This window comes from Lepidochelys olivacea (genome assembly GCF_965140295.1).
Source record: "Lepidochelys olivacea isolate rLepOli2 genome assembly, chromosome: 6".
Classification (NCBI taxonomy): domain Eukaryota; kingdom Metazoa; phylum Chordata; order Testudines; family Cheloniidae; genus Lepidochelys; species Lepidochelys olivacea.
In genome coordinates this window covers 33501606-33521899 of record NC_140416.1, presented here as the reverse complement: position 1 = coordinate 33521899, position 20294 = coordinate 33501606, and the positions used below count along the sequence as shown (strand labels likewise).

General features: G+C 39.7%; 1 protein-coding gene across 1 annotated transcript in view; it reads right to left on the bottom strand.

Annotated features, from left to right (window-relative positions):
- Positions 1-20294, bottom strand: part of MICAL2 (microtubule associated monooxygenase, calponin and LIM domain containing 2) — a 179428-nt gene that overhangs the window by 95164 nt on the left and 63970 nt on the right. The window contains exons 5-14 of the mRNA XM_084631941.1: positions 19778-19879; positions 17309-17464; positions 16162-16262; positions 12573-12830; positions 10723-10838; positions 9391-9517; positions 9089-9179; positions 8848-8995; positions 5939-6138; positions 5291-5403 (exon numbers count right to left, since the gene is read on the bottom strand). Of these exons, the coding sequence (XP_084488067.1) occupies positions 5291-5403; positions 5939-6138; positions 8848-8995; positions 9089-9179; positions 9391-9517; positions 10723-10838; positions 12573-12830; positions 16162-16262; positions 17309-17464; positions 19778-19879 (1412 nt within the window). The remainder of the gene's footprint in view (positions 1-5290; positions 5404-5938; positions 6139-8847; positions 8996-9088; positions 9180-9390; positions 9518-10722; positions 10839-12572; positions 12831-16161; positions 16263-17308; positions 17465-19777; positions 19880-20294) is intronic.

Here is a 20294-nt window from a genome sequence, read left to right as displayed (position 1 = left end):
AGAACATGAAACAATGGGTGTTATCAATCATACTAGAACAAGAGTGATCAGTTACGGTGAGCAGGAGAGGGGGAAAATATATATATAAATATAAATAAATAACCTTTTGTAGCGATAATCACAATGGGCCATTTCCAGCAAATTTCCAACAAAGAAAGTAACAGAACGCCATAAGTCGTCACCTTCAGCCCCCAACTAAAACCTCTCCAGAGCATCATCACGGATCTACAACCTATCCTGAAGGACGACCCATCACCCTCTCAGATCTTGGGAGACAGGCCAGTCCTTGCTTACAGCCCCCCAACCTGAAGCAAATACTCACCAGCAACCATACGCCACACAACAAAACCACTAACCCAGGAACCTATCCTTGCAACAAAGCCCGTTGCCAACTGTGTCCACATATCTATTCAGGGGACACCATCATAGGGCCTAATCACATCAGCCACACTATCAGAGGCTCGTTCACCTGCACATCTACCAATGTGATATATGCCATCATGTGCCAGCAATGCCTCTCTGCCATGTACATTGACCAAACTAGACAGTTTCTACATAAAAGAATAAATGGACACAAATCAGACGTCAAGAATTAGAACATTCAAAAACCAGTCAGAGAACACTTCAATCTCTTTAGTCACTCGATTACAGACCTAAAAGTTGCAATATTACAACAAAGAAACTTCAAAAACATACTCCAGCGAGAGACTGCTGAATTGGAATTAATTTGCAAACTGGACACCATTAAATTAGGCTTGAATAAAGACTGGGAGTGGATGTGTCATTACACAAAGTAAAACTATTTCCCCATGTTTATTTTTCCCCCCTACTGTTCCTCACACGTTCTTGTCAAGTGCTGGAAATGGCCCATCGTGATTATCACTACAAAATGTTTTTGTTTTTTTTCCCTCTCCTGCTGTTAATAGCTCACCTTAACTGATCACTCTCGTTATAGTGTGTATAACAACACCCATTGTTTCGTGTGTGTGTGTGTTTGTATCTATCTATCTTCCTACTGTATTTTCCACTGCAGGCATCCAATGAAGTGGGTTTTAGCCCACGAAAGCTTATGCTCAAATACATTTGTTAGTCTCTAAGGTGCTACAAGTACTCCTCTTCGTTATGTCAGCCTATGTTGTTTCTGTGTAACAGTCAATAAAAAACACAGTTCAGTCATTTGTATGAGATGCAAATGAATAACCTTCCATATCTGTAATAAAAAGAAAGGGGGAATGGGAGAGGAGGGGGAGAGGGGGAAAAATCAGTGAATACCAACTTCCTTTTAATGTTTTCCACAGCTTAACATATATCATTTAGAGTGAATTGAAGTTAAGTTATCTCAACCTTAACTTCTGGGAAAATACCAAAAGAAATAGATGATGGTATTCTGAATACTGTGTCTTTCAAGCATAAAACTACATTAACTCAGTAATCTAGTTTCCCTTCCTATGTAAGCATCAGTCTGCCCAGCGCAATCGCACTATGTGTTCTGCAGAGTAGTTTGTACATAAAAGCAGAGACCACACATGAGAATGAAGGGCACAATATCACATTAACTTTCAAAATTTTATACAATGGGGTGTGATTACATTTTTTAAAGACTTAGACTACAAAGCAATTAATTGAGCAGCGACTCCATGCCTGCAGACTGTGCTCATCATCATGTAAACACCTAAAACTCATTCTATAGTCTGGAGAAGCGCAGGAAACCTCAGTTCCTCTGGAGCACTGCAGACACTTTAATAGGAAAATGAAAAACATTATCCAGCCCAGCACATATTGGCAAACAAACTGCAGCCACATTAACCTCAGCCTGCAATTTCCTAATCTCTCTCACACTAGGCAGGGTTAGAGGTCTCCCACCCAACTAATGATCAGCTCTAAGGAAAAGCCAGACAGTGAAGGAAGCAGTGCTGTCAATTCAGTAGGTGGCATTCTCCCCGTGCAGTCAGTGCTGAATCAATGCCAAATAATATGGTAAGGGCACACCATCATATTTGAAGTGTCATCTCTCTGACAAGACAACACTAAACACCTGACTATTTGTACTTGTTAATGGGCCCTATATCAATTTTTGCAGGAGAACAGATTTAAAGCTAAGTTTGTGGCCAAATTCTAACTTGGGAAGCTACTTTCTGCCTTGCTACATTTCCACTGCCTCTTCAGATAGCTATAGTTTGCATAACTTCCTGTCCCAAACTGAGAATATGCCCACGCAGCAGCTGGGAGGTGTAATTCCCAGCTCTGGTAGATGTAAACATGCTAGCTCTCCTGGAGCTAGTGCGCTAAAATTAGCAGCATAGCTGCAGCTACCCTGGTACACACTCAGGTGGCTAGCCCAAGATGCTGCTTTTTAGGTGCTCTTGAGGACAACATGTAGGTCTACCCCAGCTGAAGATTCACCTTCCAGTTGCTGTGTAAATGCACACTACAAGGTAACATTTTTGGAACATGGAAGCTACACATCTCGGAGGAGGCTGTGAAGGTCTATGGAGCTTCCTGCAAAAGAAGTGACCTCAACATTCTTGCTCCCTGAGTCATTTATAGATGGACAACATTGCAAACAGACTACATTGGATCTGGGGGTGGAGATGAAAGGTGACTGAAGGGAAAGCATTACTTCTCCTTTCCACGGAGCATGTGCCAACAGGAGGCCACAAAGCAAATTCCCTCTCATTGTTTATCTCATCTGTAAACTTTTGGGGGGAAGGGAAACAGTTATTGTTTTATCAAATGCTGTGTACATGTGCAGCTGTACTCCAAGATTTAATGTAAAGAACTCCCAAAAGCTGCTGCTCTCATTGGACAATGCAGAGTGCTGAACTATTGAATTAATTCCTATCTCTGCTGCTTGCAGAGGTCAAGAAGTATCTCTTTTGTCTACCAGCTAATGAGAGAGGACTAAACACTTTAGTAGTGGGGAAAGATTTCTACTACTGAAAGTCTGTTTATTTTTGTGGGTAACTAAGGAAAAAACAACATGGCAATAAGAAGAGCTCCTCTCCAAAGGAAACTATCTGTTTTAAGAGAGCACAATGTTTATTTTTGCCTATTTGGCTTGCCTCTAGTTTGGCTGGTTGGTAAGTGTGTCACTGTGGTTTTGTTTGTGGGTGTTTGGTGGGTAAAAACTGTTACCTAATAAGGATATATGAGATAACTGGTGAGTGGCTCACTGGTCACACGCTTTAAAAATGTGTTTATAAGCAACATGTAAAACTCAAGTAAACCTAGGAAATATCTGTAGGCTCTGAAGCACTTTCTGGGGTAGAAAAAAAATCTTGTTTTAGGTAGCTGGTTTACACCAGAATTGAAAAGACAAGGTGGAAGCAGATTTATAACCAATAAGGAAAACTATGAATATTTTACACACACACAGAGGGGCAGTACTGTTAAGCTCTTTGGACTAGGAAGAAAGGAGTGGGAGAGCTGCCTTCTGTTACTTTTGCAAGTTAACATGTGAGGCAATGAAAAACAAAGTAAAAACAATCTGAAGTGCTTGCATTGGCATATACTTTTTCTTTTACTATGCAACAGATTAAAGTTACAATAGAATAGCAAGTTAGGTCTGTTACAAACATGGCTTCTTTGCAACAGTTGGAATTATTGAAGAAAAAAAGGTTACAGAATGGTGCAGGAAACACAAAACCTCACACAAGTTTGCATTGGATTGTATTTTCAGGAAACACCCATGGAGGTTAACGAACTATGCTGTTATCACAGCTTTACAGAGCAGCAGCCACATTCTGGTGTGGGTTAGTTAGCACTTTATAGCAATTAGATCTGAACAATCACAGAGGGATATTGTTGACTTTGAGCCAGACTGTGCAGGCTCAGTTTTAAAAAGTGAGGGTGGGATTGGGGGTGAAAGACAAACACCCTCTCCAAGTTCCTGTCAACTTTTCATTTAGTGATAGGATTGCATCTGGGATGGGGAGAAGGATAAACATGTAGGATATCAAAGTTATTTAACAAGAAAATATTGCAACTGAATGTATCTCCAAAGTCATTGTCTTGGAAGAGCTTCTATTCACTTAAGGAAAAATAAAAACACTCTCACCAAACCCAATCCTGCATCAGGCTCTGCTTGCACAGATCCCTGTACCCTGCACACTTTCACTGACTTCAACAGGCACATGGTGCTTTATGAAGCACAGGGAATTGTGTGCTTACTAGCAATTCTCCATTACTCAGTGGAATTTACGATAAAGTGGGAGAGAGAAAAAATAAGGGGACACATATGAATGGATTATTGCCTAGGGGCCAGATCCTCCAAACACTTACAACAGTAAACGTTACGCTTGGTAGTGAGCTTTCCCATTGACTTCAAGGTCGTACGCATTATATTTTTGTAAGTTTGGAGGATTGGCCTCAAAAATGTTTTGGAGAATGGAACATGAAAATGTGATATCAGTAGTAGTATCCTCAACTATGGCTTTTCCAGGTCATTAATTTCATTGCTATAAATAAAAGATATTTAATACATGAAAAATACTCCCAGAATCACAACTATTATTTGAGTGTTCATGTAGTAGGGCAATACAGATTTCACTCTTTTATATGAAGTACTGTAAGACCTCAGTACAACTTTGATAAAAGGCATGGTTAACAGATGCAGGGGAAAATACAAGATTTTCTCCAGTCTTTTTGCAAGTCTATAAAACTTTATAAAATATTTTTCATTATATGTTAACAGTGGAAAAACTGGCCAGAAATATCAAAAAGTTCTTTAAATGATTTGCAAATGGCTATCTTTTTAAGTTGCTCACAGATGAACAATCTGGAACTGAATAAATCTAAAGTAGAAAATGTTTTAAGATAGGACACTGGCAAGTTGAAAAATCTTATATCTTTCTTAAAAAAAAGATTATTTATTTATCTATGTCAAATAAAACCACAATAGTCTGGACAGTTAAAGTAAACTAGTTAGATACTTTTTGCTTAGATTGTCTACTCTTTCATTGCTTGCACATTCAAAACTCCCTTTGAACATTAACAGGAGTTTTGGATTTGCAAGGACTGCATTATAAGAACTACAGTAGTTAGTTTCTAGATAATTTCATTGATGACTAGCATAATGCTGCAATGTTAGAGTTACAAACATCATAACAAATATTTTTGTTTAAGACAACACATCCCTGTCTGCATTGGAATTATTTTCATATAATCATGAATATATTCTACTGGTTTACATTATGTAGAAGTATGATATTACAAAACCTAAATTTGGGCCTGATAGTATATCTTTAGCCTGCTAATATCAGGTGAAGTAGTAGAGGGCAAAGAACCTTACTTTTGGTACTCGCTTCCTTGGGAACGTTAAATTGATGTAGTTATTAAAGATGAAGTTTGATGATTTTGCTGAGCAAAGGTCATTATTTTCTCCATTTTGCTTATCCACAGCATCTGTTAAAATGAAGATATTGTACTCAAGATGTTGTATTCACATGAAAATCACTTTTCAAAGCATTTTCTCTGTAGAAACAATATTTTTGCAATCTACTAGTAGTAGCATTTCTACATGAGTGTGTTGGAGCCCACTCTCCCTGCAGAACAAATGAAGAAATAAATAAAATCCAGGTATGTTTTTTAAAAATTGGAATAGAATCCCATATGAATAAATATGGTGAGGACAACATCCTTACCAAGTTACTATAATGTTTGACATTATTATCTTAATGATAGTGGCAGTTACTCAGCGCTCTCCTGCTTTCTGAAACCACTAAGGAATTGAAAGCCTTGATCCAAATCAAATATTTTTTCCCTTTCCGTTTTAAGCATGAGATAACTACTGCAGACAGCAAAAAGAGTCAAACATTCCAGAGCGATTGTACTGTAGCTGTGAGAAACGGACTTTGGCCCAACATCAGGGGTAATTAGGCAGCTTGGGTGAAATGATAGTTCCAATTTCTGTAAAAATGAAGAACAATGGTTTGCTTACCAACTGCTCTCAGAGGGGTTCCTCTAAATAGCTCATAGAATTTTGAGAGGTACATGACCAAGCTAAGTTTATCAGGCTCTCCAGCAGACGCCATCTCTTTCCCAGTGGTGACTGGAGGAATTCCAAACTCTCGTTCAGCAATGTCAAACACCAGCTGGTTGTTTTCAACAACATTTTCTTCATTCAAAGAGTCAAAGTCACTGAGGAACAAAGCATTAATAACGGGTGGGTTTGGGGGAGAGCTGCCTTCTGCCACTTTCACAAACAAAACAATAAAAGCACTCGTTTGCCTCATTTGGGAATGTCATGACTGAAGTCATGATTCAAGACTGCCTGCATGTTTCACAGAGTTGCCTTTATGAACTGTATCCAAATTTACAGAAAAGGAATATGACCAAAAGTACTTCCCTACAATATTTGAGGTTCACTTTTCAAATTAAATTTTAAAAATGTCACTGAACTTAATTTTTCAAAACTATTATTTGAGCTAGTCTTAGAGAAAGAATTAACTGATCTACCATGTGAAAAATGTAACCATACCACAAACAGTGCAAAAAACCCTTCCAGAATACAGATGCAGTGCTACATGTTGCAACTGCTGCAAGTGATGCACTTTGCCTTTAAACACTGGAATAATCCCAATTCATTTAGAATGAAAGTCATCAAATTCATGACTACAGACTAGTGAATTGTGAGCTCAGACTAGCACCACATTCTCTTATAAAAAAGCATCTCTCTCTCACACTCTCTTTCTCTCTCACACACACACACTCTGCAATTGTCGTCATTGTGATAAATTGGACAGTCGTGATAAATGTATCATACACTTTTGACCGCATTACCTACCCCCAATCCATTTTCTCTGGGACTCATTAAAATTGCAATCCCAAGTAGTTTCAAACAGACATTAAAAAAAATAATAAAGCTGCTAGCAAAGAAGTTTCCCCCACCTCACGGCAAATGTAAAAATCTGTGACCCAAAAGAGTGATCCCTTCCTCATGCCCAGGATGGCTGAAATTCAGTCATGGGCCAGCACTGCTTTTATGGATCCAAAAGCATCAATTTTAAAATCTGATGGTAGAAGTCTGTATAGTGCTCTGGTTCTCATTACTGTGTTTAGTGCTTCAGCTTCATGCCCTCCAGCCAACAAGACTGGCAGTATTTGGGGCCTTGCCAGGTTGTTTCCTTTAGAAGGAGAAATTGATGCTGGAGTCAGGTATTTCTTTGGTGGAATCCTCTTTAGTTACAAAGAATGCATGCAAAGTATTGTTTCCCTAAACACAGTAGAAACAAAACAGCAGGGAGTTTTCTTGCTCAGGAATTCGAATTTGCCTTTCCAGCAAGTACTGTGCCCAAAAGAAGGACTCCATACTCCTTTTCATTCTATGTTCATGACAGATTCTCTCGCTTTCTGCCTGTCTCATGCCTAAGGCTAAGATTATGTTACGGAATCCTTGACTTTCTGAGACCTCTGTGCCATTTTCTGCTTCAGCCCTGGTGCAGCTCTCAGCTGGTGTTGGTGGCAGTGCATGTCAACACAGCTTGTCAAACCATCCCTTGGCTGCTGCGTTTTCAGTCAGTCCCAGGGAAACTCCTCTTATTCTCCTGAGTTACGCCTTGCCATGTGGCGCACCTTGCATGGTGGCTTCTACAGTTTCCAGTTTCACAAGGTAAAAGGGGCCCAACTGCCCCTTCCATTTAGCTGAATAATTAGCATTTAGCACACCCATCAGCTTTTACCATATCGGAAACCATTCACTCTTCCATTTACACTAGTTCTTGTTTTGGAGCACGTGCCATTTCCCCCCACCCCCACCCATTCTGGAGTTTCCAGTCAGGTCTTCTTTTCAAATTTCTCACACAGTATCATTGTGGATTTCAAGTCTGTGGGGCTTGGGTAGCCCAGCATGCCTGTGCGCACTTTCCAGTGCCAGAGAGTCTGAGAGAATACATGAGTCACTTCCACCAAATATTTCATCAGAGATGACCATTAAAGATTGATTACAGCTTCTCTGGATGTAGGAAGATCACAGGTCTCAATAAGTAGCTGGGGCAGAGGACACACACTAAGGGTATGTCTACACTGCAACTAGACACCCACGGCTGGCTCATGCCAGCTGACTCAGGCTCACAGGACTCGGACTAAGGGGCTGTTTAACTGCAGTGGAGACTTCCAAACTTGGGTTGCAGCCTGAGCTCTGGGGCCCTGCCACCTTGCAGAGTCCTGGAGCCTGGAAGTTTACGCTGCAATTGAACAGCCCTGCAGCCTTAGCCCCGCAAACCTGAGTCAGCTGGTGCGGGCCACCCGCCGGTGTCTAGTTGCAGTGTAGACATACCCTAAAAGTTTCTGTGTAATTAATTAGGTCCAGTGGGATATGGTGTGGTTAGGGATCCCAGTATTACAGTCAGAAAAAGAGGGGTTATGGCAGAAGAGGGAGTTAATTTGCAAGGACTACCTCGGGCATCTGTTCCTCGATGTTTGGTGTTCATGATGCAGCTAATATGAAAGGGTGTTGTCCAGAACAATACAGATCACATACAGAAACAGTCTAAAGCTACAAAATTCCCTTGAACTTGCCTCTCCTTTCTAAGAATGTGCCTCCAGGAACACATGGCCATAAACCCTCACATTAAAAAAAGGCATGTGATTTCCACTAAAGTCAACAAGAATCACACAGCTAAAAGCCACGCAGCTCTTTGAAAATGTATACCTTCAGTTTTAAATGCTGGACCAAGGACATCTGGGAAAAAACCAGACTCAGCAATGGCATGCACCCGGTTGCAAAAACAAATGTTAAAAGGGGACTCTAAACCACCAGCATTGTTTTGGTTGGCCTTACACTAGTCTATACTTTTATAAACAACTTAGCGTATCCTACAATTAGCAAACTCTACCCACATAACTTACATGAGGTCAGGTCTGAAGCGGTGCATAATTGCACACAGCGCAAGGCCACTCCTCCAAGAAGTAGTGAGATCAGTGACATTAATGTTCCTGTAGCCTTCTGTCTGTTTCTGACACCAGGTTAAAAGCTTATTAGGTCGAATATCGGATTCTGCAGGTGTAATATAGGGAGAACATTTCAGTCACTTACATATTCTGAACATGAAATGTAAAAGAATCATACCAGGCAGAAAATTTCACATACCATGCCTTGAGACATTCACTGATCTTCTAATAGAGCTGACCCTTTCAAGAGGGCATTGTTGTAGCTCATTTGTAACATACAAATGTCTAACCTAAAGCAAAAACAATTTGAACGTAAGTACATGACCACTGCAAATGATTTTAATATACTATTTTCTTTTCACGTGAACTTTATCAGGTAACTTGACCTCATCCAGAGAATCTCATGAAAGTTTTGTTTATGCAGCATTTCCACTGCAGCCATATGACTCCTGGGACAAAAATGAATTGTGATCTTGTAAAGTGAGCCTTTAAAGAACTGACCTGATGAGGTCGAACACAGCTGGAGTTCAAGTTTGGATAGCGTGTTCCTGGGTCAATGGTATACTGGTCAAAGTTCTTGTTGATATTTTCGGGTGTAGTCTGGGGCAACAGTCGATAAATGCTCTCTCTGACAGACAATAATAAAGAAGTGTCAGCTGAAGACAGCGTACAACCATTTTTTCTACATTGCTTTTGTAATTGCCCTCACCTTTAATTAGAATATGTCAATGATTAGTACCCTGCACTAAACCTGAATCTGCACCAACTGCCAATAATGTCTCAGCATGAGAAATTTTCCATCTCAAACCTGAGACAGACACTTACGTGATGCCTGTATCTTCCTGAGGCAGGAAGAGAGCAAGAAAGTAGTAAGATTACGTCATGCAAAGCCATCTGGTTTTGCTTTAATCTCCACCCAAGGGGTAACTTCTCCTTTTACCACAAAACAGCATTGGATCTAGTCATCCTGCAATTCACCCAACCACTAGGCCCTTCTTTTGTTACTCCATTCAATTTTCCATTTGGGATTGCTCTGTGTTTCTGAGTCATCCACAAACTTCTCATTCCTCAGACAGCACTGCACTTATAGTCCTGATCCCATAATTACTACAAACAATACTGCTCCCAAACAGCTACCATGCATCAGTTTCTAAAACATCCTGACGAGCTGTAACAGTATCAAATCTTTGCCAGTGGAACCACTAAACAAGGTCAGCAAATTCAGGCCATCATCATGCAAAAATCTTTTTGTTGGTGCCTTTAATAACAGGTTTTAGGAGAGTGAATAATAGATTATAGAAAAGAACTTATGATTAAAACCTATGCAGATTCTTGCTTGCTGCACATTTAGCAGAGTCAATAGAAGTCACATCACAGTCCCAGCATGAACTAAAAGGCTCAGCTAAAAAAACAGAAGAAGTGGCAATTCTGAAAACTACTGCTGTTAAAACATTGTGTGTTCTTTGACTAAAAGTAGATTATTTCACAACAAGTGCTTGGGGACCAGAAGATTTGTGGGGCTGGTCATTTGATACCAAGCCTTACACCTCTTCCTCAAAGTTTCAGCCTGGTTCAGGTCAATAGTCACTTAGGCCCTAATCATTCAGATTACTCCATATCAGTGGACCCTTGCACCAGCAGAGCGTAACTTGCAGGACGAGGCCTAGAAGTCACTGCCATCTGAAAACTGTTCAGTAGCCTAAATGAACTGACTGCCACTGCAGGTAAGCAGAATACTTCTGTTACTTGCACTGTTCCTTGAACATCTTCTGCCACCACCGTATTCCCTTAAAATTTGCTTAAATGAGGGGAAGGAAGGAAGGAAGAGTTTACCGTTCAGCAAGGATCTCTAGTGGGGGTTTTCCTTGATCCCAGCTCTTCACCATCCATGCTGTATCAAAAGCAGCTAGGAAGCCTCTTGCACAGCCAGTACCCATCGGCCAGAAGGGCTGTAAAGAGTATTTTACAGTTTAGCCATATTTATCCCTCATCTTTGTTAAAAGACGACTTATCACTAAAGCAGTTGCCAGGTGGGCTTGCGGCCTAGGTTTTCACACATTCTGAGACGCTAGGCCAGAGAATGTTCTAGTATATAGTATTGCCAGCTCTCAGGATATTTGGTGTTTTTTCTCAAAGCCTCAGCTCCTGGAGTCATGAGAATCTCAGCTTTCATTTTTTATTTGTATATTCATTGTTCAAAGAAAATGTCAAGCTCTTATGCAGAGAACAGCTGGAAAACATGAACCCTAAAACATTCAAAAACCAGAAGGGAAGTAGAAAGATCCAACATTTCTTATTTAAAAAAAAAAAGCACTCCTGATTTTTAAGCCAATCTCACGATGTTTTGGGGATCTGACAGATGATTTCTGAACATCGGGGGTTGACAATACTGAGTACACTGCTTGTTCACTCTAATGTATACTTCTAGCATCAAAAGTACAAAGCAGGACAGTCTGACTGACTGGGACTGCAGTCAAGGGAGCTATGCCATTTACACCAGCAGAGGACCTGGCTCCCTGTTTTCAGCTGTGAAACACAACTTGTGTTACATACAAGTGGAATCCGCATCAGAGATCATTAGCCAGGCATTTGTTACTGACAAGTTATAGTATGAAAATGAGAGAAAATTCCAGTGTAAAGAAAAAAACACCAACGTTTCACAACATTTATTGTAAGACAAAGTAAAGAGGGTCCACCGATATTCTTAGACCATCTCTAATGGCAATGCGAGTGTATATGTCAGCCAAGTAATCAACATGTACTCCATTTTGTGCGAGACATCCTGAAGAAAGCCCATAATGCCACACCACTCTGATACAGACATGTACAAGCATGAATAATAATGAGTAACTTAAACATTTACACACACAAGCAACTCCTTTGAAGATTTCCCTGGAATTACTCATGTAGGTAAACTTACACATATGAGCAAGTGTCTGTAGTATCGGGCCCACAGTTAGTACAGCTGACATGACCAATAAGGAGTCACTTCCCCTCCAACCTTAGAGGGTTTTTTTTTCTTTTTTTAAAAGCTAAGTTGTCTGTCAAAGTGTTGGACCTAATCACACTGTAGTTTAAAGTGGCACCTAAAGGTTATTAATTGAGGAAGTCCGCACGTAACAAAATTTTTCTCTGGATTTTTTGTTTCTTTATACTTTATGCATTTGCCAGTGTTTTATGCAGAAGCAGTCTCACGGTTTTCCCCTTATTTCCTGTTTCTCCTTAAAGAACCTTATAAGGATGGAAGAAAAAAAATTAAATCCAGCCATTCTAGTTAATGGTATTCTGTGAGAAATTGCAGCTTTTAAAAAATGAGCCATTTAAAAAGTTCAAAACTTGTCAGTTTCCCTTTAAACAAATAGAAATTATGAACAAGCTGAAAAATTAAGTAAAAAAGCTGTCTGTTACTAGATATTATTAAATATGTGGCCAGCTCAGCTGGTTTCTGAATCTTCCTAATTTTATTCTTTTCAGGAAAGATTTATGCTTATGCCAGCTACCAGATAAAATTCACATTGCCACCTCCTGGTTATTATATTGTCAAAATAAGCAACCTGAATGCATTTACCAAAGTACTTGAACCTGCGGTTTAACAAAACCAAACCAAACTCCTCTTACAGCATAAAAACATATTTTTACTTTAAGGAATTAAAAATGCTTTTTGTTGTTGCTATTTGGTATACCTCAAGTAAACTATCTCCAACAAGGGCAACTAAGAGCTGATGTCTGTTCCTTTCTCTTATTAGTGCAGCATTTTCAGAGGCATACATGGAAGTAAAATCAAACATAGCCACGTCTGGCTGCCCATAGTGATTAATCGCAAAATCCAAGGAAGGCAGCTGGTAATTGGTTGCAAAGTCTGCAGCTTCCCTTGCATACGACAACAGATTGTCCTGGTTTACATTTTCCCCACAGAGAAGCATCTCGGTATCAATATAGTCCTGAAGAGACAAAAACACATGCAGTATGAGAGATTTTAAAATATTCTAATGCAGGGACAGAAAATAGAATAGCACACAGCAGATGGCAACATCGCATCTTGTGGCAAAGTACTGAGAGAAATTTGACTGCTACTTAAATATTTAGAAAACTTGTTAATATGTAAACACACAGCTTAATATTTTAAACTATATACTGAGCCCAATCCAGAAATAGTAACTCTCTATGCAGCAAGCCAAATAAGCATTATTACTTGCAATGGAAAATAGTGTTTTCTTCACCCTCCTCCCTTTAGCTACACGTTATTTTGATAAATTTACTACCCTCCTATTGAGAAGGTATCATCACCACTACTTATCAATATGCAATGCATTCTGTCTTTCATGTCCCATCACTACTGAAAATATTGCACTTTAGGACTTAGGTCACCCTATTGAGTGACAAGTGATCTGGCATATATGACCGGATACTGATGAGGCTATGGTTTAGAACTGTATATACATGGACACTGGGTAAGACATAATAGACTATCTACAAATTGGGCAAGGAAAGAATTTGTTAGAGGCAAACTGCTCAACTTCGCAGGGACCCTTTCTTTATGGGTCATGCTGCTTACCATCAGTGACTGATAAGGCGATTTCTATTTCCAGCTTAATCATGGATGAGACCCCTGACCTGGCACATCCTAGATGGATGATGCTGCAGAACCGATATTAGCCCAGTTATCTCTAGACAGGTTGTGTTTAGCACGAGACATAAATGGATCAAAGAAATGGTGTGGATGTGCCAATTGCCTGTGACCTTGGTTAAGTGGCTCCAGCTCCACAACAGGATTTTTTTTGAGTGTGTACATATTGTGAGAGAGCCCTGAAAATAGGATTAAGTTGAGAAAAGCAATGGTGAATGCTGTGCAAATGTCCTCACCACAGCTGCATGCAGTGTTGCCACTGTAAGGGGATCCCTCTGCAACTGATGGCAGAGGGGGAGGAAGGGGAAAATTTACCTGGATGGAGCAGTTTTAACAGGAAATGGCTGGATCAGGTGGGGAGGAAGGGCGATTACCCTTCCAGGTGACCAGAGAAGGGGATGTTCCAGAGAAACCCACTTCATCTGGACATATTTTATTGGGCGCCCAACTTCAGGGAGAATGGGGTACACCCATCTGAATGGGAAGCAAATAGTGTTTTCCTAACGTTAGATAAAAGTATCAGCAAATATCTGGAAACCCAGCTAGGAAAGCAGTGAGGCAGCCAACCTAGTGTCTCTTTGTGGCAGATGTCCAGTGCAGATACTTGGTATGGAACGGATACAGTTATTGGATAAAATGGATTGGAAGGGGATTTAGAGGAAAGCAGCGCTTAAGAAAGCTAAGTAGAGGGTTCAGGGCTTGTAATGTCTGGCTCTTCCCTTTTCAGGCCCCTTAACTCTTATACAATGGGAGGGAAGCAAGGTCCCAGCAATGGGCTGGCTTGGACCAGGATGGGAAGAGGGAGGGCTGACAGTACCTCTCCCAAAGAGGTGAAATTTAATGATATCCTGCACTGCACAATTTATTGCCAGATACTCCCAGATATTTTAAGTGAATCAAGTTGTAGCCTGCTCAAACCACATCCATTGCCTCCTGTTTTCCTTCCTGCAGGGCCAGACAATGGGACAGTGCTTTTAGAATAGAATTCCTTTAAAGATACTGTGTTAGTTTTGTGGCAATATAAAAGGAACAGAAATTTATATCTGTGGCTCTGTTGATAGGAATTTGGTTTTGCTTGTTGTACATCAACCACCACCCACAAAATTAAAAAAAAAAAAAAAAAAGTGTCTTGAAATCCAAGACAATTTCAGGCACTATTTCCAATGGAGAACAATCTGCTTGTCAGTCTCTAAAATAGTACTAAATGTTCTTGTTGGGGAGATTAGTAACTATCAGGTTTTATTGTTGAAGTCTGATCCCATCTATAGGGAATAGAAAAAAGATTAGCTAAAGTTTGGGAAATGCAGCTTCTGTCTCTTGGTTGCAGTATAATTGCTGGAAAGCCACAGTCACAGCACATGACAAACGATCCAGTTATCCATTCCAGTATCACAGCTTTACCCTCCTAGGTAGGGAAAGGGGTTTGGTTAGATTGTTCTGTTGTCCTCTAGCCAGTCCATGAAAGGCATTTAAACAAAAACTAACCAGCCCAACCCTGAAGTCAGGCTGCACACCATTGCTTTTTAGTTCAAAAGTGGTCATGGCAAAGCATTGCAAAGTTAGATTTGTCCTGGTGACTAAGATGGACTCTTTAGACAAAATGAAAACCAGGAAAGAGGAGTCTTAGATTCACAACACAGGAGTCATCCGGATCACTATCCTGGAGACAGTGATGTCATTTTGTTCCATCAACTGGTCCGTTCTGAACATCTTTCAGGATTGGGGGGATGGGGAGGTCCACTGGTGTGATGGTAAGTCCCAGAGTCCCAACCTGTAGCAAGTCACGAAGGGGAGGCTACTCAAAGTGGGACTGTGGTGACAATGGTGAGAATACTCCAATCTCCCTGCCTCGCTGAACACTATTCTACACTCTAAGCTGAAAATAGTTACCAAGGACTCATCAGAGAAGCAGTTTCCAAAAAGGGTGACGACTTTGTCTCATCAATAGTACCCACAAGCCAAACAAGATTCTGATAGCCCACATACAGGTACTTCCTTTCCTCCTAGGAAGATTCTAATCTGTTATGACTATTCTGGCATGGTTACAAAATGACAAGTGATTTTTTGGTGCCTAACAGGAGACATCTTGAAGGGGTCTGATTTTCCGAAAGTGCTGAGCACTCAGTTTCTGAAAATTAAGGCCCTTTAACCATCTCAGTTTGGACACCCAAGAATTACTAGGTACTTTGAAACTTGTTTATAAAGGCCAACTTGTTTAAAAGTGACCTTCCTGTTGCATTTCATCCATTTGGGACAATTTAACATTTCAATGTTGGACTCTATCCGAGGCTCTCTCAGTTTGCTGCCTGAACATACACAGTTTCCCCTAATTTGATTTTTGAGTCACTGAGGTTTACTGTCTACAGTGATATCAATGCCTGTGTAGCCAATGACTCTTTCAGGGTGACTCAAGATCATATTACAACCAGTTTCTGAACTGATACATTTAAGCAGTACCATTTTCAGTTCTCTGAGTTTTGTGTTCTCACTGTAAAAATTAACCAAACACAGGTAAACCACCATCTAAGTAATTCAGACTCTAATCATAAAATGATCAAATGAGTCAATTAAAACCTTCTGTTCAGCCACCCTCATGTAGTCTCAGTCAAATAAAATAGAGGGCTTTGCCCTGCATCTATACGTACATTGATAATCACTCCTTTGTCCAGAAGAGACTGCTTTTTTGCTGTCATTACAAAATAGTGAGTGCTATCTTTGTAGTAAACAATATTCTCCAGGTCAATTCCTGCAAAGACGACAAGACATTTGTGAAGAAAACCTAACTTAAATGAATTTTTTCATTAGTTTAGCCATTTGCCATCAATAATGGATATAGTCCCCACAAGAATCTTTCATTTAAGTTTAGTTCAGGCACCTCCTGAATATAAATACTTGGAGTCCCCAACTGAGATTGCAGAGTGCATAGAACAAAGGGGCCCCAAATACAGAATACAAGAAAGTCCTTGACCAGCTGTAAAATATTTTTTGCTATTACTAGCATTCTAAATAATCTTCTAAAAAAGGGAAAATGTGATCCATATTTGACACAAAATATGTAGGTTGCCATACGCCTAGCTACGGCTCCAATAAAATGCTCATTGATTTAAATTGGAGTAGGATCAAGCGCATGGTGCCCAAAACGTTAATTTAAAATACAGGCTGCAACGTGGGAATCCCCCTGAAACCAGGGAATGGAAGTATATACTCGTACTATACTTCTAGTGGATGTTGCCCTATTCTGGGCTCCTTTTTCACACACCCAAGGATGAAGGTTTAACGCAAGATACAATTGATTTAAAGCCATTCACTGTAAATTATATAAACTATTTATATTTTATTTTAAAGTGATATAAAAGCCTATTGACAGCAAACCAACATGTACTTTAAAAAGTACTCTCTTAACAAATAGACAATGACACTAATACAAAGTGAAGTAATACAAAGAAATCAAAGCATGCTCTCCTTAAGGGAAATCTCTAGGTACTGAGAATGTTCTTTCACAAAAAGTTATAGTTTGTATCAAAAATATTTTTTAAAGTTGAGAAAAATGAAAATGCCAAAAGATCCAAGTTGTGGTAACACCCATGATAAAAAAATTCCATTGTATGAACACCTCCTTCCCTAAGGCTTTAAAATCAGCAGAATTTTATTGCTTTGTTATTTAATACATTATAAACTATTTTTGAAGCGGTGGTAGGTGGGTGGCCCTGAATATATCGAGTTGCCCTACCGCATATTTTGTTTGGTCACCCCCCCAAAAAAAGAAAAAAAAAAAAGAGAATAAGGACCTACCCGTTTCCTCTTTAAGATCCTGGAAGAATTTTTGATTGAAGATGAAAGCGACACCACTAATTTCTTCCACCTTGGCTTCTGCAGTTGTGTTTCTGTTGATAAAGTTGGCTGTGATAGCTATAGCCAGCTTTCCACGAAACTCCTTCCTTCTAAAACCTGGAGAACAAGGAAAAGAATTAACACTACAGCGACACTAAGGTTCATTTGTTGAGGCTGGCCCATATATCTTGAAAAGTTTAAGCTGCCAATTTCAAACTCTCTGAAATACTGTATTACTTATCAGCTTTTGCAGCCTTATTAAACAAAGTTGGGTTACATCCCTCCAACATTTTAGTGCCCTTCAGTGACAATGAAGACTGGCAATCCAGAGAGAAGTTCTTGTAACCCTGGGTGGTGTGTAAAACCAGCCAAAGTTTTTACAACCATGCTCTGGGATGGGGGAACCTTCAAGGCAGCTCTCTCTTTCGCAAACAAATACCAATCCAGCCCCCAGCTTATGGCCAGTGGATTCCTTCTTTTTTCCAAAATCCCACACATTTCCTTTCAAGTGTCTGCATATCCCCATCCCCAAAAGACCTGCAGATACATGTGTGGTACTGTAATAAAGATATACAACATTAAGTTGAAGGTTGGACTTTTGTTTGGTTGTTTATTTTTTATTCTGGGGTGGGTGGGAGGGAGGAAGCGGGAAGCATGGAGCAAAAACAAACCCATGTATTCATTACTTGAAAATTTTAAAACAATGTGAATCAAAATAATGAGGGAGAATATTTGTAAAAGCTACTTAGGAAAGAGCCAGAGTTTTGGTAGCACTTACTATATAGTTAGTCTTAACTTGCATTTTTTTTTTTGGGTCAACAATTAAGAGGAGGAACACAGAAAATCTGAAAAATATTTGGCTCCTACAACTATGAGAAAGATAGAAAAAGTGTGTGAGAGTGAGATAGGTCATGATCTAGCAAATATGCATCTGCTTATGTTTATGCATTTGAGCAGTCCATTGATACCTTGCATGTGTAAACTTAAGCAGATGCATATTTGCAGGATCAGGATCATATGGAGTAGTTTAAACCAACTGTGAAAATTATGACTTTCAGCTAGTGTATTTCATAGTCAGTATCAGGGAAAATAAAGAAATTCACAGTATATAGTGATTTGTCTGTAGGTGTGTGTTTCTGTTCTAGTTTCGACCTCATCCTTTGCTTGGTATGAGTATCCTGTGCAAATTATCACTATTTTATGAATGTCTTTAGTCTGATAAACTATGGTGGGCATTAAATACTCTCTCTTGGCCCAATGATTTCTTTAAAGGGGCCGCCAAGATTTTTGCTAGTATCTGCAACCCCCAACACATAACACTGGCGGTAATTTTGTTTTGCTGATGTGTGAATCCTGCAACAGACTTTCTGCAAAGACACCTAAGGAAGCATGTCCGAAATTTTCCAACTTTAAAAAGTTACAGAGGGGGGGAAAAAAAAAAATCTATAAGCACTGTATTGCATTTGGCAGATGGGAGAAAAAGCTGACATTTGGAGCAAACTAAGACAAATAAAAAGGGAAATCAGGAGCTTGATGAGTTGAAACTAATATGAGTATAATTAAAGCTATCAGAACAACATGTAATTAAGTAACAGGTTTGTTCATGTGATGCCAGAGCTGCTTAGCTAATGTCTCACTCACAAAGGCAACTCAGGCGGTTGGAATTCTGTTTGATGACTGTAAGAGATGTAACAACAGGACCTTCCTTTCCTGCCAGTTATTATCTCTTACATGTGTTACTGAAATGACTGCTTCTGATATAAATCACAACCATCCAAGAACAACTCCTCTGATGTGTTCATTAAAATACCTGGCAGTCACCATATGATCATTATTTCAAGTATATTCAGCTGACTTATGACACAATGACATGAAGAATGTGCAGTTCAATACATTTTTGTCAAATCACCATAAAATTAAACCAGCATGTTATTTGTTAACCTTGCAGTAGGGACTTATGGTACTAACCACCACAATATGATCCCTACAAACTGGCAGAGATGGCCCTAAGAATCGGTAATGAATTAGATGTCTCACTTGTTGGGGTACAGCTGAACACACCATAATAAAGGCAGGAGACAAGCCATAAAGGAATTTCCACTGTCATATATGCAAACACTTATGGAGGGAGGGAGAGATAACCCATTCCCTTCTAGAAAAAAGAAAAGGAGTACTTGTGGCACCTTAGAGACTAACCAATTTATCTGAGCATGAGCTTTCGAGAGCTACAGCTCACTTCAGTAGCTGTAGCTCTCGAAAGCTCATGCTCAGATAAATTGGTTAGTCTCTAAGATGCCACAAGTACTCCTTTTCTTTTTGCGAATACAGACTAACACGGCTGTTACTCTGAAACCATTCCCTTCTGTTCTTCTTAGCCTTTCCACTGTACTTTAAGACCGTTATTGATCTTAAGAATATCTTTTTACCTACCTTCTAACGTGTTCCTGCGACCATCTGCACCAATAACAACATCAAATTCAAACTCTGACAGAGGGTGATCCATTGGGAGAAATTCAACCCGCCAACCTATCTCTAAAGAAACAAGTAATAAAACTTATTCAAATATTGCATTGTTACAGAAGAAGCATTGTTAGAATGTGAAGGAAAGCAATTAGGATAAAAGAATCTATTTTCCAATCAAACTGAACCAAATTCTGCTCTCAGACATCTGCATACAACTTACACACAGCTTTGACGTCAGTGGAACTCCCACTAATGATAATGAGGACTAAGCTTACAAGCTGATGGCAGAAAGGAACGTCTTCATTTGGATCATATAAAACATTATGTTGACTATGGGCCCAATCTTGTGAATACATACACAAGTGATTTTACTCACGTGGGTAGTCCCAGCTTGAACTCAACGCGACAACTCACTCAAAAGTGTTTGCAGAATTAGACCCCAATAGTTTTATTTTAAAAACTGTTAAGCAAATTCCAATTAATC